The sequence below is a fragment of the Acanthaster planci genome, linkage group LG04, assembly GCF_054643075.1.
Source record: "Acanthaster planci isolate LZ-2023a linkage group LG04, COTS_SCS, whole genome shotgun sequence".
Taxonomy (NCBI): domain Eukaryota; kingdom Metazoa; phylum Echinodermata; class Asteroidea; order Valvatida; family Acanthasteridae; genus Acanthaster; species Acanthaster planci.
Window position 1 is genome coordinate 2,179,872 of NC_141780.1, and position 27,820 is coordinate 2,207,691.

At 39.8% G+C, this 27,820-nt stretch overlaps 2 protein-coding genes across 4 annotated transcripts; one reads left to right on the forward strand and one right to left on the reverse strand.

Moving 5' to 3' along the window:
* Window positions 1–141: 141 nt before the first annotated feature.
* Window positions 142–12,229, forward strand: LOC110986384 (pleckstrin-like). 2 transcript variants are annotated; one of them, XM_022248210.2, is made up of 10 exons: window positions 142–262; window positions 680–800; window positions 1,562–1,717; window positions 2,096–2,268; window positions 3,467–3,561; window positions 5,138–5,313; window positions 5,756–5,926; window positions 7,181–7,264; window positions 8,438–8,519; window positions 9,831–12,229. In XM_022248210.2, the coding sequence occupies exons 2-10, from the start codon at window positions 747–749 to the stop codon at window positions 10,001–10,003; spliced, it is 1,164 nt and encodes a 387-aa protein (XP_022103902.1). In that variant the 5' UTR covers window positions 142–262; window positions 680–746; the 3' UTR covers window positions 10,004–12,229. The 2 variants fall into 2 exon arrangements, with proteins under 2 accessions (XP_022103902.1, XP_022103901.1); XM_022248209.2 differs by having other exon boundaries at window positions 167–325.
* A 349-nt stretch (window positions 12,230–12,578) lies between these two features.
* LOC110986383 (ATP-dependent RNA helicase DHX58-like) lies at window positions 12,579–26,040 on the reverse strand. 2 transcript variants are annotated; one of them, XM_022248207.2, is made up of 19 exons: window positions 25,758–26,040; window positions 24,093–24,271; window positions 23,411–23,533; window positions 22,720–23,064; window positions 21,655–21,795; window positions 21,149–21,227; window positions 20,481–20,608; window positions 19,863–20,027; window positions 19,263–19,403; window positions 18,643–18,860; window positions 18,180–18,404; window positions 17,466–17,540; window positions 17,046–17,208; window positions 16,733–16,831; window positions 16,152–16,318; window positions 15,785–15,926; window positions 15,313–15,534; window positions 14,738–14,905; window positions 12,579–14,281 (listed from the first exon to the last, which is right to left on the reverse strand). In XM_022248207.2, exons 2-19 carry the CDS (start codon window positions 24,253–24,255, stop codon window positions 13,632–13,634), a joined length of 3,414 nt encoding a protein of 1,137 aa, XP_022103899.2. In that variant the 5' UTR covers window positions 24,256–24,271; window positions 25,758–26,040; the 3' UTR covers window positions 12,579–13,631. The 2 variants fall into 2 exon arrangements, with proteins under 2 accessions (XP_022103899.2, XP_086991413.1); XM_087135287.1 differs by lacking the exons at window positions 21,655–21,795; window positions 22,720–23,064; window positions 23,411–23,533; window positions 24,093–24,271.
* Window positions 26,041–27,820: the final 1,780 nt, after the last annotated feature.

Here is a 27,820-nt window from a genome sequence, read left to right on the forward strand (position 1 = left end):
CTATGATGATATAGGCTCCCATCCTTGATTTAAAACTAATATTAATCTCGCCCTTTGTTCCCTCCACTTGCGCGCAAGTTTATTTGGAAATTTAATCCAAGCAAATAAATGAAATGCCTTTCAAAGAGAGGGCGCAAACGTAGCACTCGCGGCCGGTTTTCGCGAACATTTTGACAGGGTATCGACAGACCCGGAAATGTACTCGGTTCGGTTACCTACCTAATCATACATGTGTTAGGTTTAGCTTATGTCAACAAGGAAGGTACAGACCTGTTTTTTTTTTTCCATGTACTAATCACACTATTTGACTATTCGTCTTGTCAAGGTTAGTATTAGGCAAATCTTCATCAGTTCCTGCTACGTCTATCCGCGTCTGTAATCTTTTGTTACAGCTTTTTATTTGTAGCAAACGATCGCGAGTGGGTGTACCGTCCTTGCCCCGCACCGTCGAAACGAAGGGGGCTATCGCAAGCTACAAAACAGGAAGTTGCTATAGTCGTTGACTTTGGAATTTCGACTGGGACTCCCCAGTGGGACTCGGAGTACAGTTGGCTACAAATAGGCACTGGCACAGGCCGATTGAAAGGAAACAGTAATTTACGTAATGAGTGGTAAAACTCCTCTTTGCAAAGGAATTTTCCTACGTATGTTTTAAGTGTTGAATTCTGCTTGTCATCAGCTGATCAGCCCCAGCTCCAGAAGGAATTAATTTTTTTTTAAAGTCTCGAGGCGATAACTCTGAAGTTATGGAACCGAGCAGTCAAACGACAAGATTAAAAGAAGGTTTCTTGGTGAAAAAGGTGAGTTACATGATTTTTAAATGTATTATCGATTGGAGTTTTGAAGGGAAAAACTGCATCCTGGCTCCACTTTGTTGGTTGTGTACAAAATCTGTGCACTATCGAAGCATTGTCTAAGAACAATTGAAACAGTTTTCAGTCCCGTATTCACGTTTTTGTGATGAGTGACCTTCACTGAGATAATACATGTAACTGACTGAAAAAAGTGGAGACATGTAACACTTTTCCGTTTTGATGGGTTTTGTCACATTGCATATCATGCAGATTTTAATGTTTAGGTTAATCAATGTTAATCATTTTGGCATTGGCCCATTATAATTAGCCTAGAAGTGTATTTTTTGGCAATAATGAATAATGTCATGGTCTATTGCCTGTTTTTTTCTTTTAATTAGATAATGCTTCACCCATTACTGGAATTCTTAGAAGAAACATTTTTTAATGTAATCAACATCAATGACGGTATAGACGCCAGGCCCCTAATTTCGCTATCTACATGTATTGTCAAGTCTGATTGGTTTTCAGTACACGTAGGTGGCAAATAAGGAACCTGGGGACTATACTGTCATTGACGTTAGATGATATTATCAACTTCCTGTTGTGTTTGTAACCTGTCACCCCCTCTTGAATTTGTAATTGCATTTTTGTACAAAACTGTTTCAAAAAATGCAATTTATCGTTTGTTTTAAGTCTCCCTTTTCTATGTACCTGCCAGAAAATCTGTGATCTGAAGATCTTTTTCTCTATTTAATTTTGACTTAAAGGGCCATGTGCGAACAAACTGGCGGACGAGATGGTTTGTGTTGTTTAACGATGCCCTGGCTTATTACAAGAAAAAGAATGACGAATATGCCGCGGGTGCTGTGCTCTTAGCAGGCTGCTCTGTGCTGTCGCCGTGCCCTCAGTACACAAAGAAAACCGTAAGTGAAGCTGCCGCAAGATTGTCTCAATCTGCTTTAGACGACCTTACATGTAGCTTGTTTGAAAGTTTAATGTGCGAACTGCATTTTCCATATCTCCATGTCAGACGTAGGTTGAGCACGCCGTTTCATTTTTCATTTTGGAGGGTGTTGGGTCAACCAACCATGGCTGAAGTTAATTAATTCTTGCACATCGTATTATACTTTGCCATTAACTTGACTTTGCATCTCAGGAATAAATATGATATCCTGAATTTTTACATATTTTAAATAGAGCAAAAACGTGACAGTTACCGAAAAAGAGTCACAAAATGTATCTCAACACCGCATGTCTGCAGCAGTGTTTGTAGTTTTGGATTTTTCTTGTCCATATTTGAGGGTGTATTCCAGCTATCGACGCTCGATGGCTTGGAGTTGTTAATGCAGGCATCCAATGAGGCAGAACGTGATGAGTGGGCTAAGGCAATTGGAGATGCCATCAGGACGTGCAGTAGCGCCGAAGGGCAGAACGGACGCAGGTCCGAACTCACTGAGGCGCAGGTTAAACGCAGGTAGTAAAACTCGTACAGTTTCTTTTGTTTTGGTCCAGTGTGTGGCCTTTTGGAGCGGGTGAGGAGGGGTGGAGCTGTTCATTGTCAGTGAGTCAGTCGGGTATTTCAAAAAGCAAGTCAGTGTATGGCGGCAATAATAGGGCAGACTTTGTGTGCGTGCATATTTTTGTTCCCAAATGATCCCAAAGGCGCTTTATTTTGAGCGTGGGCTGTTGGAATGATGAACTGGCTCAGACATGCTAGAAATGAACTTTTTCATATGAAAAGCTCAACCAGACAACATGAAAAATGATTTTATAGACCACTACTGGAGAGCCTTTCTGAAATCCTTATTTTTTTTTAAGAAGTGGAGCCTTCCTCGTATAGGCAAGTAACCAAAGCATCAAGCTTATCCTTTAAGTAATGTTGCAGATTATGAAATTCATGTACTAAGTAAATTCCTTTTTTTCTCAAAAATTTCAGCATGCTGCTGCCATGTGTACACATTCAAAAAGCAGCATTTACTGTTATCAGTAGGGTTCCATTTGTAGCATCTTTTTCATGTTCAGTAGACTGGAACCATTGTGGCCTTCATCTTTCTCAGTGCCAGTTACATGTAGGTTAATGAATGCACAGCACACATTGTCCCTATATCCAGAATAATGTACCGGTACTGAAAGTGTGCAACATTGCCTTGATCAAACCGATGTTTCCCAAAATAGTTCTCTCTCTGAATACCACTTTCAAAGAATTGTAATATGTGGGTTTCTCTAGTTGGATTATCAATTAATTCCACCACAAGAAGGCAGCTGTTTGAGGGAATTTAATTCAAGTAACAAACTTAACAAGGGCAAATTACAGTATGCCTTCTTTTTTTCTCAAGTATCATTGAAGTGATGGATTATTTTGAAAATGCTTCTTCTAAAAACTGTTCTCTCAACAAACTAGCTTTCTCCAAAGTATTCAGGTTAACTACTTCCTTTCAAACACATGACTAAAATTACTAATGCAATCAAAGTTAATCCTTTTATTTCTGGAAACAGATAAAAAGACCTGTTGCTGTCAGAATATAATCCATTTTTTTGAAGCCTGCAATGGAATTTCCCCTTGAGTAAAACAGTTACTTTCACAGAATCAGTTGGTTCAACAATAGAGCAAATGTTTGAGTAGACCGCTCAAACATTTTCTCGATTTTTGTTTTGGTTTGGTTTCAACACAGCAAGGAAATCATCCAAGCCATGCAGGATCCAGGAGCAGGTATCAAACTGAAAACCAAGACGTTGGATGGGACGGAATACAAATTCTGTTTCTCAGGTACTCTTTAACCCCCCCCCGCGGATCTCCCCCCCCCACCCCACAGATCTTTACAAAGGAGCTGTCTTGTATCACAAAGTCCAACAAATATACTGACGTATTTTTCGTATTGCGTATTTTGTACAAGTTCTCACCTGTAAACAAACCGAATGTGAAACTGTCATCATATGGAACACACAATTTATGTCTTGTTGATAAAGCTTTGATGACGGTCACTGTTTCACTTCCACGGTCTTGCGTAGAATTGCTTGACAAAGACCTGGACGTCAGTGCACCTTAAGGTTAGAAAGGATATGAGGCAGGTGACTTTTGGAATCCCAACAGTATTGTGACAATTTCTAAATTCATCGACATCACACATTTATCGGCTATTGTTTAAGCTGAAGGTGAAATTGTTACAATAATTCCTGTACCACATTTCAAGAAAAATAATCCAACTTATCACAGGAAATTTCAGCATGTGGTAAGAGTTGAATCACTGTTGAATCACTTGTCTCTCCTCCCTGTGAGGGGCAGCAGGTTTTACACACAATTACAGGATATTAGGTCAGAAAGTTATCATCTGCCGCCTGTCTTTTTTTCCTGTTCCAACTGGGATATGTGTATGCTGGTGAAACCTGCACCACTTCCTGTTGAAACCGGGCAAATTGAATTTGGATTATAACTGTTTAACAATAGCAGATGAACTTGAGTCAGCTGCCTGTTCATGCTATTTAAAAGTCAACACTGCTCCTGTCATGCCTGTTTGTTTAAGTTCTACCCAGTGGCTTTTTAGGTTTTTATGTTTATGTTAGTGGGACATTCACTGTTTATAATCCATTCACATTTGTATCAATAGCCTTGGAACCTGGTTTGTCATTTCATTTTATTTGAATTACATGTATGATAACTATGAATCCATTTTGTTATAATTTTCCTTAAAGATAACATTTGGGTTTTGGTTTGTTATTAAAACTTTCCTTTTGTTATCGTCTTGTTTTTTTGACATTTGAACGGTTTGTTTCATCTCGTCAAATGTGACCAGCTCCACAAAAATGGGTATTATGAGACTTTTTTCAAAATGAGTCACACACATTTGAATTGGTTACATCATAAACTTTAATTTGGTGCACATGTAAGTTTGAACCCGGCGGCATTTTGTAATCTGGAGATATATTGATTTTTGCATAATCATATCATACATACAGAATTTCTTTCAGAAATAATGCCCTTTAAACACAGGAAGTGGGAAAAGAAATCAGCCAAGAAGAAAGTCTCTTAATACCCATAGCAACAGTTAGGTTTCTTGTGTGAATTGTGAAATTACTGATGTAACCAAGAAGTAAAAAATCACCCTGTCCACATTCAAAAGCCCCTAGTGTGAAATAGCACAGTTACCCTTAATACCCCTTTTCACGGAGCGGGTCACAAATGGTCTTAATTACTTTACCTGGGATCTCCTTTTGATCTCAAATCCTGCTTTTTAACAAATCTTTATTAGAATCATGGTATAGTTAAAGTGCGTGTACGCAGCAGATACAGACAACTATATAGCATCCCTTTTAGTCCCCAATGTAAGTTATTTTTCTTTCCTCAGGTCAAGAACTTGTTGATTGGCTGCTGAAATGGTCCTTTGCCGAAACTAGAAAAGATGCTGTTGCCATAGCAACGGATCTGGTAATTGCAGCTCATCTGCATCCCTTGGTCAGATGTCGGACCCTCGCCAACTGTCGACAGGCTCTGCTGGATGAACCCAGGGCATTCTATAAATTCGTGAGCCCTTTTGAAATTTTCTGTAAATTAGCGATGTCTTATTTTACAATTATAGAGGGTACCATTTTACCCACTGAGAAGATAAAACTTGAAATTCATTTGTACTTACGAATCAGTGGTACCTGTACTCTACTTAACCATTTGCTCTTAATTTATTTATAATCTCTTATGGAAAGCTGAAAGGAGGTCTTGAACATTCCTTCAGTAATGGCAGCTTCCTTTATTTGGTAGATGCATGTAGACCAAATTCACTGTCAAATCAACTGCAAGTATGTGTTATGTTCTCAACTGCTGAGCATGGATTTTTTTGTGTCTTAGATTTTCCAGGCTAAATTTATTGTGTTATTGCCTCCATTTTGTATGACATTTTTAGAACTAAAGCAGGATTAATATGTTTTTACTACATTGTCATGAATATCCTACTTGTTGGTTTGCATTGCAGTCAGCTTTCCACATGTCTGCCATCAAGGCCCTTCTACCATCCAGCAGCGATTCTGATTCCAGCAATGACTCAGACACGGAAGCCAAGTCCAGACCAGTCTCTGTGTCTGCCATCAAATCTTTGAAGGGTCGCGGAGGCAAGCCGGTCAAGCAAGGATTCATGATGAAAAGGGTAGGAATCAACCAGGAATCTTGACCTCCTGTCAAGTCTGAAGAGAACACGACTCTACCTATCTTAGACTCGTTCATGGGTGAAGTTAAAGAAAATTTCTGGTATAGGATGCGATATCCTTAAAGTTTATCTGCTGGTGCATGGCACCCAAATATTGAATACCAAATACTGGAAAGCAATGGGGATTTGACCAGGTTCTTTTTAAGTGTCGTTGCAGAAAAAAAACCTGAAGTACATTCAGGATTTATATTAAACATATGTGTATTTTAAATTAGTGTGTTAGAAACTGAGTTTCTTTGTTAATTCATGATTGCAATTAGATATTATATTGTGGGCAGCAACTAGTTTTCAGTGGAATGTGCACAATGCTCACCAATAACACCAGCAAGTGCATATGCACTCAACTTGTAATAGTAGCTTTTGGCCCTGTCACTACCAAGGACATGGCTCTGGAACCAGGGACACGATTGTTTTGAGGTCAAACGGATCGATGGGACTGTTGGCCCAGGGTCATTTGCCTGTTTTATACTGTGTGTGTGCATGCACAAGATAGGATGTCACCAAATTATGTTGAGACCAGTTGATGGGTGCATTGTGGCTATCACTCTCAAAATAATCACATGTTGGTTTTGTCGAATCATTTCCTGTGAGCATGTAAGAAAACACAATAGTCATGCTTCTGCAATGGGAAGTTGAAGATTAAAACTGGACGAATTTTGTTTATTTTGTCCGTTTTTTTGTTTTGCCTTTGAGAAAGATTCTGTAGAGATGGAAACATCTGGCTTTTCCGAGTTGTGTGTATCCTGTCTCTGTGGCCAGAAATCAGTCGGCTGTAGTTTTGGTATTTTACATTTCCAAAAAAAAAGGGAATTGGAAGAGCATAATTGTGCTGAATATAGAAAAAAAATCTCAAGCAAGATAGGTTATCAGTCAAAAAGCCATTGATTGTACACTGCTGTTGACTGGTTTCCTGCTGCCCCTTCTGGCTTTAATCTGCTCAACAGATTTGCTCTGCAGATTTTATGTCCGAAATGCTTTGCTGTGCCTTGAAACTATACACTCTATGCGGAATGGCTACAGCCACCAACATAGACTCGTGTGTAAGCCACAGCCAAGTAAGTTGGCCTATATTTGACCAAGCTCCTCCATGCAATTAGTTTTTTTGCAGAAATGTTGCCTGGATTCAGTTTTCTAACATGATTTTCTAAATCTGTTCTATTCCTTTGTCTGCCATGATCTTGTTTTCATTCTCAGGGCCATGTAAGGCACACGTGGAAAGCGCGATTGTTTGTCTTATGGGACGAACCACCTTATCTGATGTATTACAGAGGGTCAAAGGTCAGTGAGCACAAAATGTAGGACTCATGCCCATAGCTTTAAAAACAAAGTAGAACGATACTTTCATTGTTTTTGTTTGAAGAGAAAGAATGACAACGTAGGAAGTGGTGGGTGTTGTGCCATGTAGCGCTTTGTCATGGATATGCCTTTCATGTGGCCAATCAAGGGAAAAATCTGGTTTGAAATAACATCTTGTTGAACCCAAAATACTTCAGTAAAACCTTCATTTCATAGGCATTTTCTCAGTTGCGGTGTTTAATGACAGACGGGGATAAGTTGTGTTTGAGGGGAAGAAACATGATGTTGGATTGGTAGGATGTTGGGTGTTTACTTCACAGTTTTTTCCTGTCAAAGTAGCTCATGGACAGTGCCCTTGGTCTCATATGCTCTTCCGTTGTCATTGTACCTGGTACACTGACATCTCTCTGCCTTATGTGAGTTATGATGCCCAAATGACCCGATGTCAGGCTTTTATTTTACAAATTTGAAATATATTGGTATCATTCGTGTATGTGAACGTTTCTCAAAGCAACTGAAAATAAGCAAAAGTGCTGTAGCCCCACTGTGGTGATAGATTGAACCTTTGTTTCCCATCCAGCACAGACAGTCAAGAGTACTGTTCAGAGCTAGTTTCTGCGAATTCTGATTGAATACATTTTGTGTCTACGGTGACCAATGACCAGGCATCCGTCAGGACTTTAGAATGTGCTTATATGGACCAGGGCAGTTATCCGACCATGGCGTCTTATGTTGGCTCAAGTTCATGATACTTTCTTGAGAAAAAAAAGATGATCACCTAGCTTTGCCCCGGGTTATCCACTCAGAGCAGAAGTACCCCCTCATTGGTCACAAATGGAGAGGTTGATGAGGCAACAATAGCCAATACCATGGCACTGTGCCTCTGACACTCCTGCAGACTTGTGAAATAAATCGAGCTTACACAGCATAAAATGTGCTTGAGTATAGCATGTGCATGCCTTGCATTGCCTAAGGGGGATTGTTGCTTGGTGAAAAGAAAGTTCACTCTTTTATGCATAAATTTTGTAACTTAGAGAGATGTGTAGCAAATTACAATGATTTCTTAAAGCGGCTTCAGATCATGTTGCCAACTTAGAGCAAGAGCATACCAATTTTTTTAAAAATTGTTTTCTTTTGTTTATGTTTATTATTTAGGCTGGCGATGAGAAACCTCTGGGTGAGATTCCACTACGATGGTGCAAGGTTGACATCGTGGATGCTAGTCGGGATCATTCCGGTAGAAACTCTACATCTCTTTGACCCTACCACCCATTCGTTATTAACGAATTGCTTAAAGCAAACAGATGTTTCCTAATCTATACACCCATGCAGACACTAATTTAAAGATGAAGCAAAAATCTGCATTTTTGGATGTTTTGAGGCTCTGCTGTCTTCAGTTTCCCTGAAACAAACATTTCCTAGGACCTGGATATGTTTTGAACATTCAGTCCTGTTAAGACATATCTTTGGCACATTAGCTGTCTAATATGCTACTTTGCAACTGATCGAGAAGAAAAGGTAGAATTCCAAAATGTGCTTAATTGAACCTCAGGTTATTTTTTAGGGCATGGTGTGAAATAAAAAAAAATTGTGAAGAAAAAAGAATTTGTAAACAAGTATTTTTGTCTTTGAATTGTGAAAAAAAATTTATTCAATTTAAAGACAACTTCCGCTGTCTCTTCATGGCCAAAACTGCTTGAGAATCAGTTCCAGCTTGACTCATTCTCTTATTGCATATTACTTCATAAAAATTAAAAGGAAACTGCATTCAAACTTCAGCTGCTGGAAGTGATTTGTTAGAGTTGCTTTCATTCTTACTAGATTTGCACGTGATATCTGTCTGTATCTCCTTCCTGCATTGCCCTCACATGCAGAAACACGGTTTTGAGCCAAGGTCATGGGTGGCCGGAAAGCATTCAGGACTTTCATTGGGGCACCGATACATGGTCCTCTTAAAGGGGCATCCAGTTATCGAGGTTTGACTACTGGTAACGGCAGATCCCTCCCAATTTTAGCAATTGGCAGTCCTGTCCAGGGTTTTCCAGGGTCGTAAAGGTTCCAGGCCAGGAAGCTTTGATAGAACCACTTCTTTGTGCAACTGAATTTTTACTCTATTAATGTACACCATATGAAACTATTCCATATCCTTTTCAAGTTTTCAATTGTGAACCCCAAAATTGCTCATTGAGAATAGTGTGCTCGTTGGTTTCTTGCTGCGTACTTGAACAAAAATAGATCAAAATAGAAAAGGAAATTCAGAACAAAGGAAAAATTGCCAGTAGTAGTTAGTGCAAATCAGTGGAACATTGAGGTTTTCTCTTTGGGGTGACATCACAGTTTTGTTTATGCATATGGACATTTGCATTAGCATAAAATCAAAAAGGTACTAAAAATACAATATAAAAATTCAAGAAATTAAAAGCAAGATTAATTGAATCACAGAGGTGCATTTTCAAGGAGTGCACAGGCCCTTTAAAGATCACACAAGTAATAGTTTTTAATGGGATCATAGAGGCCGATTAACCTGTACTTTTGATTGTTCGAGCAGACCTTTCCCTGAAGAACAAACAGCGGCAGAACCTATTCAGTGTGACAACAGAGAAGGGTAAGATGTACGTGATGCAGGCAGGCAGCCCAGAGGAGAGGACGGAATGGATGCGAGCCATCATGAGCCCCAACGATATCACCCATCACGGATCAGAACGGGACGGGAGAAAGTAACTGCTTTAGACACCCAATTGGGAGTTTCTTTCAGCTGCAACTACCATAAAATCCCTGGATTTGATTTGTTCTAATAAGCGGCTCCCTGGGGATTATTATCCTTTTCTAGAAGTGTTATACTGATCACATTGTTGTGACAAATTGCACTGATTACCGCTGCATGTTTGCCATGGCCTGGCAACTCAAACTTCAAACGGTGTGCTGCATATTGTGAGTTGGAGTCCATCCAGTAGTGTTGGGATACACAGTGTGCCCCCTAGAAAAAGGGCCATTAGTCTCCCCACCCAGGGGATAACGTATACCGACACACAAGGGAATGGAAATTTTTTGAGTTTTTTTTTTTTAGCCAGGTGTTTACGTCAACTAAGCACAAGCTACACTGTGCATCTCCCAGCGGGCTGGGATGGTCTTTAAAGTGCTGTTTAAGTTATGCTACCAACAGAAAAAAAATGGCTGCATTTGAGTGTTGCCAACAGTACTCACAGATGCAGGAAAATGTTGCAGCGCAATACTTTTAGGTCACATTGAATAAATGATCAATGTTTACCTTTCTGCCATCTTTGAGATATCTCCCTGTACATGATCCTAGACTGTTGGTTTTATTGACAATATAGTCTTACTTTGGTTCGGGTCACGACATCACCTGTAGCACTTTTAGCGTTACATGCATGAACAGAAGTTTCGTTACTAAACCATTACTAAAAGAGCAGCCCTATATTTCGTTTATTGAAACTGATCGAGTCATTGTTTCAGTTAAACTTGACTGTTTCAAACGTATGTAGACAGCATTTCCAATATCCCTGCTGAAGCAGGTAGAGTTATGCGCATACACACAGGCAACCAACTCTATGCACTCAAGAAACCATGAGCAGAGTATTAATTAACAGGATTGGTTTAAAGTTCATCAAGTCTAAACGTAACAGTTTTACTGAAAGTACTCAACCACTGATTACTCTGTTGGACAATACAAGTTTCTCCAAACACTTCGGGCAACTTCATCATTCCTGCTGAATACTGCAATTTCGTTTTTGTACCTCAGCCAGGAAATTTCTCAAAATATTTGGAATGACACGATTGGTTGATTTACTTATAGTACTTTATAAGATGCAGTTCATAATTATTTTTGATATATTTATAAATTTGCTAGAAGATGCCAGTTGATGTTAAGTACTTAGATTTAATGGTTTGTCTATAAGGAAGTGTCAGGCCGTTCTCAATTCTTTGTCTGGATTCTTCCATTGTAAGTTACAAATATTCACTGTGGGAACATGAATATTTTTCAAGACCTACTGTCCTCACATTTCACATTTAGTCACTTCACACTTTTTATACAAAATTTGAATGAATCCCTGTCATCTGATTGCTGAATTGTTGATCACATGACATGAATCTGTCCCACCAGACTGGGCACGCACCATGAATCAATTGCATCAGGCATTTAGGATGCAAACCAATTTTGGTTGGATGATTAATGCATGCTGTGTGCACCGTTACATGCGGAAACTTCTGCCGTACGGGATGCTGACACTGCTAAAACAAAGACAAATGAAATGTTTCATCAAACCATCAAATGTGTGAAGGGAATTTCTGAATAAATAGGTAACTTCCATTAAAGCAATCGTTACTGAGTAATTGGAATCCTTCATAGCAATTTTACTGCCGAATGAGAAGGGAAACTGGTTAGTACTGAAGTTGCCAATCAGATGAAGATTCATTCAAGCATTGTCTGAAACCATATTTCATATTTGTGAAATGGAAAGAATAATTGACAATCGGTGACAGCTTCATTCAGTGAATGTCATGAATAACAATGTTCCATTCCATTCTGCTTTTCCTTGTTAAATCTGTCAACTTGTAAACTTATTCTATTTTACCACTGCACTTATAAACATTCTTTTTATACCATAAAAAAGGGGATGTGATGGTTGTAAAAGATTCAACACTGGGAATTACATTCGTGAAATTTAAAGCCTGAGGACGGAGTTGAAAATCCATTGTTTCTAGGGCACATGCATGCTTACAATGTTGAGTAACCACTTATTCTTGTCAAAATTGTCATATGAACATTTTAAATTGATGTTTATGACCGTTTGGAGGTTCAGAGATTCTGAGATACTTGCACATGCACTATATAACTATTTTTGATACAATTTAAAACTCTAGCACAAGATTTATCCATATTTAGCAACTGTGTCATTAAAATTTATCCCAATGGAGGATAATCAAGTGATATGTGCAGCATCAATGTTTGTGTGGCCCAAGTTGGAGAATGCAGTGCCAGGTTGAATCTTTTTCTTGTGGGAGGGGGCTTTTTTCTTGAAAAAAAATATTTGGAGTGAACCTAAACAAGATGGTTGTCGCCAGGAATTCTATCACTACACTGGCTGAGTCATGTCCTTGAATGTTACGCTACCTCCTTGGAAATTTTTACACTGTCTGCAGTCTTTGAAAGACCAATGGGGCTCAATTAATTCATAAGCCTCTAGAATTTCAAATGAACTTTAAACGTTAGAGGCTGTGTCAAGTCAGTCCTAACAGTATTGTAAAAGTAAGCACACTTAATGGGGCTCATAAACACGGTGGGAATTTATGTTTAATATGAAAAACGTTTAGGAAACTTTCCCATACAGTTAAACGTATCAACGTCCCACCCCTACCACAGTGTCATTGAAAAGTTTAAACACAACAAATTGTGTACAGGGTAATGAATTCATGCTATTCCTCTGATGTGACTGAGCAGTAAAGTGTTTCGAAAATCTGCTTACATGTTACAGGCATCATCATTTACAATAAAACTGATACCAAGATTGCGTCCATCAAAATGTCAAACCTCTTAAAGGGGCGGTACTGTTTGGAACATTTGGGAAACTCTGTAAACGGTTTTGGAACTTTTTTGTTTAAATGTGTAAATGTTCCACCCTTAGCGGCTTACAGCAATTAAAATTCACAAGGAAATGACCATCATGCCCTGATTTTCATTTTGTTGTATCATTTTCTGTCAGGAAGCATGATCAGACCCTTGTGCATAATCATTTTGCCGACACTTTTATACAGTATTTGGGAAATTCAAGTAAACTTTGCCAAATGATTACATAAGTAATATAATTACAGTAAGTACTGAATCCAATCTATTACAAATAGCTTTCAGTTCAGTTGCATCTTGACATTAAAATTACAACAAACCATTTTACATATTTGAAAAAAGCTCCATAATATTTCCTCTACAAACAGGCACTGAAATGAAATAGTTTCACAAGTAATTTAATGGTATTCAAACCTCACAAGATACAGTGACGCAGGCTTAAACACTTGATGGTCATGGACTTCACAATTTTCTTTGGATTAATTACAATGACTTCACTGATTGACACAACTAATGATACCATTTTTGGGTAAACATGTACATGTTATATAAACCTCAGTATAGTTGCAATGAAGGAATGTTGTACAACTGAATATTAGCAAGAACGTAATATAATTTATATTTTAATGAGCAGTAGCTGATTTTAGTTAGAGTATGAGCAACCTGTCATATCTCCCCCGAATCCTTAACTACCAAATTCTCAAAGACCAAGAAACTTGACTGGAAGTGTGCCAAAATGCTGGGCCAAATCTATCAATTATAAGTTCACAGCTTTCGTAATTTCTTGAGGACACTAGTGGGCACCTTGACCTTTGCCTCCGGTGGAAGCTTTGCCACCTTTTCAACTTCAAAGGGTGCCTCTTTCCACTTCTTGTAGGTGTGTGGCTCCCCAGTACTGACGTTCTTCAAGCTGAAGCGGCAGATTCTCACCGAAGGGTAGTAGGAATCTTGGATGCGGGTCAGCGCTCCCCAGTCATGCCCGCACCTCTTACAGAACATCTTGCCAACGACTGTCACATCTTTGCCCACCTTCTTGGGCTTGGGGTGCTCCTTGATCTCCATGCGGCCCGCGAAGTCAGGGTCCAAGATCAGGAACTGCGACTCCACGTAGATGCCGACGTGGTACGAATGGAAAGCCACCATGCTGCAGTTGATGCAGCAGAATGCGAAGGTCTCCCCCTGGTTGTCTTGCCGAATATCCCTCTTCTGCTCCTGCCGAGCCTGTCTCTCCAGCCTGTCTTTGTCCTGCTGGCGTTCCATTGCACAGACAAACTGGCCCGGCGTCTTTGCCATCAGATTCTGCGCTGCTTCCTTCATCATGATCTCTCGCTGGCGGTTAGCGGAATCGCGGACGACACCTTTTGATTCAACTAACGTGATGAGGTAGCTCCGTCCGTCCTTAGCTCTTGTGCGGCCTGAAAATCAAGCAAAACATTAAAAGAAAATAGGCACAATTCCAAATCAATTCATATTAGTTTTGAAGAGTGTCTGTCAGAAATGGACTTCGTCTGCAACACAGCTTTTATCAAATTGCATTGTTTGGGAGTTTCTGTTCTTCGTCTTCCATTCAATCAATGAACCTTCAAGTCACAATTGTACATGTCACACCTCATCAAAACACCATGCTGAAACATTTTCCATTCAATATGCCCTCCTAATTCCTGCTTTTTTTTTACATCAAGGGTCTCCGTAAGTTCTTATACACATTGCTTCCTAACACTGGTACAATCTTCCCACTAACTTACACCTGCTTTATTCAGTCAACTGGTTTGGCAGTATAATGTTTTTGTTCATTTCATGATTTCAAACAGAGGGAGGAAGCACAAAGGGGAAGATACCAACAGGGGGGCAGGCTTATGACTCAGGATTACCTTTGATCTGAACATGGCCAAAGTCGCTCGGCACATAGTCAAGTCGTATGACAAGGTTGCATGCCGGCACATCGGTACCCTGCTCAAGCAAGTTGGTCGCCACCAACATCTTGTGCTCCCCGCTGCGAAACTGTTCAATCACTTTGTTCTGCTGGATTGAGTTCATGTCTGAAATAGAGAGAAAGGAAGTAAATCCAGACAATTCAGTATGAAAGGAGTCCAGGTACCATCCAGAACAACACTGACCTTCCATAATAGGAGCACCAAACACTGGAGTACGGGTCACCATTTTGAAAATTTGAACATGAAATACAGAATAAATTTAAGGGGAAATGAATCCTGGAGAAAATCTCAAGATTTACTCACACCACTGCCATGACAACGAGTATAACATTTTAGTTCCATGCTCAGAAACTCTTTGCACTGTGTCAAAAACTTATCATCAAGACATTTTATCAAGATTACAAATTTAAAGTGATTTAACAAAGTAGCACACCATGAAACACAAGTCAAAACCTGGTCCAAGCATCTAAATTCCAGTCCACCAGCTTTTGAAAAGGAATAACTGCACTGACCTCTTGACCCAGCGATTCGTCCGGGAGTCAAAAACTCCAGCTCTGGCGTCTGGGTAAGCCAGTCGTGAAGGGCCTCGGTCGTGTCGATGGTTTTGACAAACAATATGGCCCTGGACTCAGGACGGATTCTGTACTCTTCTTGGATGATCTCAGAGAGTTTCTCCAGCAGAGGGTTCTGGTTGGTTGGGTCCTCGCTTACCTCCATCAACGCTCTCTCTTCATCTGGAACACATCAAGAAAATGAAATCATATTTCCTGAACAGGACACAAATGTATATAAACAACATCCGATATCCATTTTTTCTGTACTTTAAGTGTACTGCCAAGAGCAAGTGTTCTATCAATCTGTATGCATTGCACTAATCAGACCCAAAACCCCCACTTTGTTCTGAGGGACTGTGCGAAACCTCATCCACTGAAATTGTTGTTAATCCTTCCTGATCTTTGTGGATCTAAATCTGGCCATGCTTACCGATAAACAGTTTAAAGAGTTGAAGGTCAGTTTCATCGAAACAGCTACTTCTATCATTCATGGCATCCTTCATCCTGTGCAGATATTCAAAAGCATCCACAGTTCGCACCTGCTTGTTGATTACCAGAGATTTATTGTACTCCTGTCGATAACCACAACATTAAAATCACACAAATCTTTCTCCACAAACTTTACTACACCACTCTTTTATATGGAGACTAAGTTTATCAAAAGGTATCCACCACTGCATGGAATTAAAAGAACATTTCTACTTCCCAAAAATTTATCCTTAAGTGCCATCTGCTTGTTCCATATTTCCCTACTCAATTCATTATACTTTCATAAATTAGAGAACACTCTCCCATACCATTAAATGAGTAATACAGGTTTGCAGCATGCGGTAGACAGCGTCCTGCCCGTTCTTGATGAATATTTGTGCACTGCGCTTCATTCGGTCACACCACTGACGATATGCCTGGCTACCTCGCTGGCTGGGGATGCACGCAGACCTAATGAATTTTTGGACGTCCAGACCTATAGGAAAACGTACGTACACTTGATTCCTAAAACAAACATTCTTGGCTAATACTTTTTTTTTAGATCGATCAAATGAAATGCTCATTGTCAGCTTCCATGCGGTGATACGACAATTTTCTCAATTTTAGCGAGAGAGATTTACTTTTTAATCCTAAATTACAATAGCCCCAGACTAACCTTATGTAATTAGTTTTTGTGTTGTTAAGTAATGGATAGTCAAGGAACCAAGAGTTATCGTAATTTCATTAGACTCATGGTGACATAATCAAAATTCACCAAGAACTTTAGACCAGTCGTAAATTGGCACAGAGGAAGAAAACAAAAACATGACCTTGCTATATCAATACGTAGTCAGTCATTTAGAAACAGTCTACGAACATTTTCCATACCATTTAACCCCATCCAACTTACTTGGAGATTCATTAAGCATCTTTTCAATTTTCTCCATGATCTGGTTAATCTTTTCAGCAAATGGATCCTTCTCTCTGCATCTTATTTCAATGGGCTCGACTGCCAATGAAAAGAAAACTAGAATCAGTGATTTTGTCACTCGTTTATCAGGTTCTCAATACTATTGTTGCCTGCAAATTGATGACACGTTAATCTGCATGTATGAAGTGCTACAGACATGCTTCAAAAAAACTCACAATTAAACTTTCCATCAAAGTTTTTCCCAATCATTCTGATTCACTCTAAATTCTGCCTATTTTTACTGCTTACTGACCTTCTTGAGGGATGTTGACCCGCAATTCTAACACTGCTACATTTCTGATAACCATGGAGATGCACTCAGCACCCATATTGGCACAAATCTGGACGGCGTGATTGTCAGCATCATCCTGCGTCTTGGCTTTGCCAGTCCCCAGGCTGGCTGTCATACCAATGATCTGCAAGACCCCATGAAAGTGATGTACAGCATCGGTCAATGATCTTTTCTCAAGGTCAATTGTGTGAACGGTCAAAGAGATCACGGTTACCACTACTGATGAATCATTTATAATGTAAAGCAGCAATCCTAGCTGTCAGGTTTACACTGAAAAAGTTGTACTTCAGCGAGGACAATAAGATGAAAGCTCCAGTGCAGTGTTGAATATTCTTACTTCAGCCTCAGAGAGATCACTTTTAGATCTTAATGTGACCTTACCTGTGGTAAGTTTGTCTTGCCTTGCCGTTTTTCATCTAGGTAGCGCGCCATAATTGTATTGTAGGCATGACCTTTCTGCAACCATATGAAAGTCAATCATTGGGTAATAAATAAATGGTACTCTGCTAAAGAAATTTGACAGTTGTTTATGTTATGAGAACAGAGGGAACCAGCCAATGGAAAAGAATCTAACCTATTAATTGCACCACTCTCTCTGGAAAAAATGTTGGGTTTTTTTCAGAATAATACGGCCGTTTCACAATAGTGCACCACCAAGATTTTGCAACGCATTGGCCAATCACAATGCGCGAAAGTTGTTGACCCAAAGCGCGTTTAGAAAAAGTCGACAAATTTCGAGCGTTGTGATTGGCCAACGTGTTGCAAACTCTTGGAGGCGCCCTATTGTGAAACGGTCGTATTGCAGTTAAGGCTTCCAGGAACAGAAGTAAACCTACCACTCAGACATTTATCTTTAGAAAACAGCACACACGGCATGCTGTTGACCCAAGTTTGATTGAAACAATGTATCTTTAAAGACTCAATGACTCATTATTGCAATAGAAAACCTTTGATATCAAAAAGCGTCCATCTTGAGTTTTCTTAAAACTGTCATGACTGGAAAAGAGAAAAAGTAGACTCACTGACACAATCAAGTACAACTCAACAGTTTGAGTGTTTTTCACTGTAGTAAGACTCAAGCTAAAAAACCCTTACTTGGCAGAGATGGCACTCGTCAAACACCAGCAGAGAGAATTCTTCCAGGGAAATTTGCTTCACGGCATTTTCTAACAACTGCGCCGTCAGCACGATGACGTTCCTGCTGGCTACCTCTTCCTTCAAGGACAACTCTGAAGCCCCATGGATTCCAATGACGGAGAAAAAGCTTGTGGGCTCAAGAACCTCCTTCAGTTTTTCTTGCTGCTGGCCGACTAGATTGACCTGCGAGAAAATGTTTAAAAATGGAAGATTTAGAAAAAATCTGCGACTCACACCAGAAAATATATGCACTAGCTATAGTCCACAATGAAACCAAATTTTCCAACATTTAAGAGTGTGGCTCAATTACTACAAAGACTGTATAAAGCTGAATTTAATTATGTTCTAAACTTATCTGTAGTAAATAAAAATACAGAAGCTTTTCAGTGACAAATCTTTAGAAATAGAACCTTCCACTTACAGTGTTGACGAGGAACAGGGCACGTCTTTTGTTTACAGGTTTTGGTAGGTTAGCAATAAAGTGATCATGGATGATGTATGCTGCCACATGAGTCTTGCCAGATCCCGTAGGGGCTACCAGGACAGTGTTCTTCCCTGCCACGGCATTTTCAGCAAGCTCCAGTTGGTCTTCATATAAGTTTGGTCTCTTTATCTCGATACCTTCCATGCTTGATTTTCCTGAAGAAAGTACAATGTTGTTATATTCTCACTTGATCTTTTTTTACAATTTGGTTACACTATATCATCAGCATTCATCTTCAAGAATTGTAGCGAGTGGTCATCTGAAACAACTGCAATTGAATTTGTTACATCAGAGTCAGGGGATTCAGAGTAAGACAGAACTAAAAGAAAGATTGCCTCTTGTGTAAATACAATAAGAATGAATGATGACTGACAATTCAGGATATTTTTGTATCTCCTTACTTCATCTGCTGTTGGTAGAGTTAAACTTTATCAAGGTAGAAATACTTGATTGTTTATATATCTTTTAATAATGCACTCCTTGACAATAATAATGCCATACAAGTCTCTTCAACCTTCTCTGCATATAGAAGAGGCTATTATACAAAACGATTTTACCCATGCCTGGTGGTGTGTCATCAACATTGCTCAATGGTGTTCCGTACACATCACGTACGTCCTCCTGCCTGGGTACCTTGGCGTGGTCAGGCTCATCATCTCCTCTACACCGGTCATCTTGCTGTAAATCTGCTTCTCCGTCTGAACACATCGGATAAAAGGACTCTGACCATGAGAGCGATATCCATACAAATCACCCTTTTGGATATCGAAGGTGAGCCAATTTAAATCGGTAAAATCATGCAAGTTGGGGACATCTCATCACTTGCCTCAAAATCCTATGTGAAAGATTTAACATGGCTATAACATTTCTGAGGGAAAATCCCCAAATTGGAAGTGGGTTTTAAGATTTTGACTTATTATGAATGAAAGACTTTTGAAGTAGCACAAACTGCAACATTACAAGGAAAAAAAGAAGAAACTGTACAAATGAACAGATTTTCAAATGAGGCTTTCACCATTTCCTGGCATTGTGCCTGCATTAAAAACATCAATTAAAAGTGGCCTATAATATGACACTTGAAAAAATTCAAGATCTTGAACAGTGCACGAACATGGTCGGTGCACAAAATGTAAAAAGCAAAGCTTGGTCATTCTTGCCTGGCATCTGATTTGGTCTGCATCTCTGCTCTCCTATATTCATGGTGTTCCTTTCGCCACCAACCATTGCTTTGACATTTTGGCTGTTGATGATGTTCACTTTGTTATTGGTGGTGTTGTTATAGATGTTCTGGACATTCTGTTGTATGACCATATTATTGTACACTGCACACGAATTAGAGAAAAGAACCGGATGCAAATGAGTGAATCAGCAATTAAAGTAAAAAACACACCCGTTTTTAGAGTAAGAGACAAGATACATGAAGTACAAGGAAAATAAACATTGTGCCAACTTCGTCCATAATTAATCATTCATATACTTTCTCTACATCGCAATTCAAGTATTTATAACTGAACTCTTTTCCAGTGAGGTATAAAGTCATATCCCCACCCCCGACCTGATGCACCCCCTTATCAACAAATGAGAGATATGTTGGTGTGAATCCTTACATCTGGGTGCCCGGCACAGGTGTTGAGACCATACAATCTAACGTATGATGGTCACATGGACCTATGCGTCCAACACTGAAACCCGAGCACGAGGTGAGTTTCCACCAAGAGGAACCATCACTGCAATGTTACAGAGTGGATTACTTCTCATCGGACATAATTGCTTACCTGGCCCGAAATTTGGTCTACCTCTATTTCTCTTGCACAAGGTTCTTCGTTTCTTAGGGCTTCTGGAGGATTCTCGAGAAGAAGCTGGCCTTGACCGTTTCTCTGAGCGTGACCGTGTCCGGGAGGTTCTACAATGCAAGGATCAAGTCAAATTTAATATTTATGACAAAAACTCAGAACAAAGTACCTCACTTTGCCTTTTTTCATGACATGCCATTACCTGGCAATGTAGTCCCTAATCAAATCTTCACAAGAGTCAACAAGTCCTCACACGTCCATTACAACTCTTTCGATTTCAAGTCATCTTAAGCTTTGCGGTGAACCACGACAAAGGCATGTCTATGTCACTATTCAGTTCCTCCTTATAATTTGTGCCGGGCCTTCGGCTCTGACGTGCATTTGATTTGCCGAAACTTATGCTAGAGTTGTGATGAAGACTTGAGATGAACCTGAATTCAGCTCTGTGGTGAGTACACAACAGCATGCAGCGCTACCACAAGTAACATCAGTTACACTATTTTGCTCAACACCAACCACATCCAGACTCCATCATGTGTTTGTATTTTCATTCTAATTTTTCAGACACTTGTCATAGTCTTAACACCAGAATAAACATCACACCGTAAAGTATATTGCTGCTTGCGGAGAGCATGGTTGGAGAAGCTTACGATGTAGGCGGTCCCATTGATTGCGAGCGTCTCTCTGGTTGCTGATGACTAGGGTATTGCATTCCGCTCATACCTTCTCCTTAAAGCACACAAAAAGAGAAGGTAAACATACTGGGCGATTCCATGGTAACAGAGAGATGATTTGGACATAGTTTGACCCCCCTTACACGTTGTGAATTGTGAATATAAACAAATAAAGAAAGGACCACTAAACTAATACTTGCAGCACTTAAAAAAGAAAAATTATTTTGCTAATTATGAATGTTAATGTGCTTGGTAAGGCAATGATGCTATCTATTTGTTTAGCACCATTCCGTTACTCTGGAGTTGTCCTGTCCATAGCTTGCAAGAGTCTTGCAACCAGACAGACTTGGTGATGTCTTCGTTCAGATCAATAATCAGGTTACTTCCTTAAATGGTTTGCCAAGTACAATCATTTGTGTCATGGTCATTTAGTTAGTGACGATGACAATGACAGTGATGTAAGTCAGATCACCATATATTACCTGACACTCTCTGTTCCATTGGTCTATGCCTGTCTGGACACCGATAATCCTCCAAGCTCAAAGCAGCAAGGCCAAGACTGGTCTCTTCACTGAATCTAGCTTCAGTCGTGGCTCGCAATGCTTGTGTCTCCATTGCATTTTCTACCAAAGAGGCAAAGCAATCCAAGAAAAAGTGTGACTTTTCTGACAAGACAGTTTGATTCTTAACCCTTGCAGCATCCCAGAAACTTGAAAAAGTGACAGTACTAAAAACGTTCTGAGCAAAATTGATATTTCCAAAATTTCTTGGTAATTTTCTTTGTCGAGTTATAGGAAAAGTGTAGCAGATTAAAATTAGGAAATGAGATAATCAAAGGTTGCCTGTAAGTCATTTAACCACTTGCTGCCAGGAAACCCTCCGTCAAGCACCATGGGTTTATATGCAGAGCCGGGCTGCCCAAAATTAGACAAAAGAGCTGGTGCGTGTAACAAAAGATAGTACTTGGAACAAAAGACCCTGCTGCTGGGAATCGCCATAATTTTTGGGCTTGCATTTTTTGAAGGTAATCAGTCACTGTTTTTAAACAGGATGTACCACTGTTTTGGGCATAGTGTGCCCACGGATAAGGGCCCCATTGATGAGCAACACAGCACCGCTGCATGCTAATCCAGTGCGTTTGAAAAGACAGCACTCGCATTCCCTGGGAACAAAGGAATTACACAACACCTCACAATTTTGGGCTCTCTTTACAGGGTGGCAGGCCTCGCTGAAATACTCAGGAGTCAATGGAGGTTGCCTGTCAGTTAGAGTAGCCACCAAACAGTCATTCATGTGGGTGTAAAACATTTTTAAAAGCACCCAGCAGCAAGTGGTTAAATGTTTATTTCTGAATTTACAAAGCCAGCCATCTACTGTTTCGGCAGTTTGTTTTATTATCAAACCAGCTGCCACAACCCAAAAACAAAGATTCTGGACTTGAGTTCCATCCCCCTAACCAGGTCTTTTTCAGTCCTCAAACTTTGTTCTTCATGCTGTGCACTAATGCTGTAAAATATCTCTGCAGAAGACACCATAAGAAAAAATACCTTCTTCATTTTGAAAGTCCACTCGCATTTGCCTTGCGACGTTTCCTTGGCCAGTGTTTTCCAACGCAGTCAGGAATTCATTAAACCACTCTGGAGCAAGCGTTCTTAGTGTCAGATGAAGCAATGCACACCTTGCAAGATCAAGGTGCCCATTGGCATATGTAGCCATAATGCGCTCTCTATCATCAATGTGAATGTATGTGAGGTGCGGAATCATGCCAGAAGGATCGATATCCTGTGCGAGTCTTTGATAATGCTTCTTTATCAGTCCACGCTCTCTGTCGTATTGGGGGATGTTGCGGACTCCCTCGATGTGGTCAGCCAGTAGCCTGTTGGTATCGCCGTCTGGAAAGTAATAGGAAAAATCACAATATGGCTCTAAAACCGGACAGATGTTGACATCAGTGAAAGCATATGAGAGTATTCAGATTGAAGAACAAAGAACCAGTTTTTATGAGACGCAAATATTTATTTATGTCAGCAATTAAGTTTGTCCAGGGATTTTCCTGTGCCAATTACACAGAGGATATCAATATCTGTATCCAAGGTAGTGAATGAAAAACTCATCCCCATATGCTAGAGTAACATTTTAGTCTCAATAAATAATGTCTATATTCAACATGTGCGGATAGTCCAAGTAACAACTATGTGCGATTTTGAGTGTGTATGATCCCTGGTGTTAGATTTCTACCTGATTGCTTCAAAGCTGAAATGAACTGTGACACAACATCTGATGGATAATACCCAATTATCCTCAATAAAAACCGGATCCTGTCCTCTCTTGATTCTTTCCTTAAGATGCTTTCTTGCTCGTCTGTGGAAATAAAAACAGGAGAACGATCATTACGATAGAACCAAAGAACGAATCAGTTGCACAATAAATATGGTACATTTACGAATGGAAAGATTTCAGATCGCACCAGCAGCAACTGGAAACAAGTCTACATGCTTCACAATTTCAAGACGTAAGACTTTCTGTTTGCATCACTGTATAATTCATTTGATTAGTAGTGATCTAACTGTGGACTGGTAAACTTGTTAACCAGCAATTTTTAAGCAGTCTTTGATGACTATCTGCAAGTGTAAAGCTGGGGCATAAGTTCAGTCATTCAAGGAATTAACCACTTGTAGACGATATCATGTTTGACAGAAAATATCAATTTTTGAAGAATACAATGTCTGATAGACATACAGGCCAAACACCATGAATCCTGAATTACAAGAGTCATTTGAAACTATAGTTGTGCAACAGTGCTTGATGACAAGTTCTTACTTTTTCAACAAAATAAAGCATGCCCACAGAGTGATACATGTATATTTGCTACCACACAGGCTTGGGTTCAGCAACCAAGTTCAACACAAAGTCTACCTACCAACTGAAATGAGACATGATTGCACCAGTGCACCCAGGAAACCAGAGTCTATTGATAGGTGGTTCAGAAGCGGAGCCCTGAAGACAACAGTTAGGAGGCCATTATTGGCTGATGATGGATCTCCAGATCCCTTGAACTTCTGTTGATTCAGAGCCGCCATCATGCATTACAAAAGTGTCCTTCAAAAACCAAAAGTGATTCCTTCAACTAATAAACTCTGCTGCTCAGGATGGGGAGCTATGACTCAAACCAAACAAAAAAATCATCACGTCAAAGTATCCATTGGCAGATCCTAGGAGGGGGCAAGGGTCTGGGATCAAGAATGCCCCCAAAAGGTCCATTTGTTGTATTTGAGATATAGTGATTGGAGATTTTTTGGAACAATTTCACTTCCTATCTTTCCCCAAGTGTGTAAAAAGTCCCGGAATTTAGTCTCACCCGTAAGAAAGAGGCAGGAAGGTAATCAGCCTACATAATGAAATTCTAAACTTAAATTAGACACGACATAAAAACTGCCTTCCCCAAAATTAAAAACAACAACGAAAATTAATTCTGAATCTGCTCTTGGAAGCAGCATAGGCTATATCCGAATCTCTTGTCTAAAGCTAGGTCTAGGTCTTCCCTCCATTGGACAATAGACCTTGCCGTAGTTCAGGAAGCCCGTTTCGGACACAGCCATAAACTCACTTTGCTTTCATTCTTGAGGTCGGAGATTGTTCCATTATTGCACTTGACGTCTGGGGAAAGGGACAACTCTCCATTCACTTTCTACAGGGATTCGTATGTTTTCTTTTGTTTGGCAACAATATGATAAAAATTACTGAAACCTTTTCAGTACAGAGTGGGAGATGTTTATAGCGCATAAATAGTGAATTTTCAGACACGTTTGATGTAAAGGTCAAGAGTTTAGTCAATGATTCAGATTTTTCCCCTTAGACTGCAACACTATTTTTGCCCCTTTCAGTTTTGAGTGTGAAATATGGAATAGCCATCAACTGACCAATCAGAGAGAGAATCAAGAATCAGTGACATCATCCTGACCTCTAGAATGGAGTAATCAGGCTCTGTCCAACCTGGTCCGAGTAACTTGGATGGGATTGCCCGACCATGTCCAAATGTTAAAACAGGTGATCTGTAGAGTCCGAGTTACTCGGATTATATCCGGCCCTAGAGTCAGGAATTTATTCCATATGAACTTCATGGCATTATTACCTTGGCCTAAATTTCTGAAGGCCATAAGATTTTTATTAGCATACAATCTTCTGCTCTTTGTGCATCGGGATCCATCAGCTTCCACCTTAGCTTAGGCCGTGTCCAAAACGGGCTTCCAGAGCTACGGCTAGGTCTATTGTCTACGCATCTCCATGCATTTCCAATGGAGCGAAGACCTAGACCTAGCTCTAGACAAGAGATTCCGATGCAGCCTAAGTTTCAACTTCAAGCTAGACCGAAAAGTATTGATAACGGATAGTTACAAGGCATAAGCCTAAATCTGTTTCCTCGTGCTAATTTCTTGGAGAGTTTGATACACGGACATCATTTGACACCCTGTGCAAAATTAAAACCCAATGTTGCCAAAAAAGAATGGTCTAAAAAAAGGCTTAGACAGTGTCAGTGTTGAGATCTGGCACATACCACGCACGGAAGTTTACACTGGATACGTACCTGACAATCGTGAATTATTCTTGTTTGAACCCGGAGCGGTCATGGCGGCATGGTGCCCGATACGTAGGCGGCTTTTTAGGACGTTAGGTCCCGTCCATCCGCCCGTAATATCATATCGAAATGATGTCAACCAGCAAACTTTCTGCGACAATGGTGTTTTGAAGGTACTGCAACAATGCAATCCAAGAGATGACCATCGGCAGTGCGTATCACTTTTTTTCATGAAATAACACAGGCACATTATTCCATAGCGCGCAAGCCTTCGCACGTACGGGAACCGTGAGCTGCACTGTGCGATGAGAAATCGCGGGGATTCCCCCAATGTGCAATCATATAGGCGCGCGCAAACAAGCGAAAGTAACAGCGCCACCATAATATTTCTTCAAGCTTTACGTCGAGACCGTATGATTACAGATTGTCTTCTTGGTCATTCAAAACAGTGCAACTTTACAAGGCAACTTGTTCAATTTTATGACAACTTTTTGTATGATCTACACTCTAAACAGGCTCTCGTGGGGGCACTTTTTCTGTGCTTTTTCATGTTATAATTACAAATTGTCGGGTGCGAATTAATTTCACATTGCTTTAACTTTAAAAGTGTTTTTTTCCCCTACAGTCCAATGTTAATAAAACAAACTTTGCGTGCACTTCGTTTGACGGTTTACAATTACTGTTGTGATATTATGGATAACATGTAAATTTTAAGGGTGGTGTCTAGAAAGAGCACTGACGACATTGATATTCAGTTTTAAACGAGTTTCTTTTTTCAACAAAGAACTCTTTTGGCATGGTCGTTCCCTTCTGCCTTAAAAGTTCCTAAATTATTTCCATTTTGAATGGGAAAACTAGGTTCCAATGCTGCAAAATTCTTCACACGTTTAGCCCAGAAACAGTTTGAACGGAAAAATGTACTTACTCATATCAAAACTCACCAACAACTCAATGAAATAAAGGGTTTTGTCTTATGTTTAATACTTTATTTGAGTGTGTGAAGTTAATTTTCCCAAGATTAAACATAATCCCCACTTTTGAGTTGGAATTGCCCAACTTCACAAAATACTCTAAACTGAAACATCTCCTTTTCACACAGTGTTTCATTGAAGAAAAATATTACTTAATGTTTGACTCGGGTTCCTTTCCCCTATAAGTCCATGCCCCCCCCCGTTTGGCCGCCCAGAAGCTAGCTCGCCGCGGCAAGTCCAAAAGCCGCATGGCTTGGGAATTGTTCACCCTCCCTTCACCCATGTGAAAAACTTAACTCAATGCCTTTTCATTTATTCATTTTTTATCTATTAAACACGTAATTCTAACAGCAAGTAAAATCACTGTTTACAAGAAAGGTACAATTAAACAAATATGATAAACCAAGACAAATATATATAAAACATTACAAATATGAAAGCATATACATATATAAACATGAAAATGAACCAAATAAGATATCGGTCCCTATTCACAACCTACCGGATTTGCATTTATGATCTATTTTCAGCATCTCAAGAACTGCTGTTGAATACTCTATCTTGGCCACATGCCAAAAAAGCACTCCATGGAATGCACTTGCCAATGAAAACACCTCAAACGTACGTGTCCACGACCGTTTTTTTTAGTAAAGCAATTGAAACATTGAAACACCAAAACAGAAACCGAAAAAAATAAACATACATGTAATTAGAGAAAGTCAAACTTGTTTTAAGAATGAAAACATTAACAATGAACTTCGCATTTATATTTCAATTTCTTATACCGACTGGCCAATGCAATCTTACTATATTCCATCTCACGTTGATTTTTTTAATAACCTTCAACGAACCCGTCACAGCCCTGTCGCACTGACTCACTTCTACACTGTTTACACACTGAGCGCATGCGCATTATACATATTACCAAATATGGATTTGCAGAGCGCTCTGGTCGCTTAGACGTGTATTCAGCCATTTTGTGCTATTTGCACTCTGTACAATTTGAAAGCATAGGCCTAGGTTTTGTCCTAAGTTGCCTCCTGTGAATCCACATTAGTGAACACTGTGTTAGACAAAAGAAGTGTCCCTAGCTCACCTTGG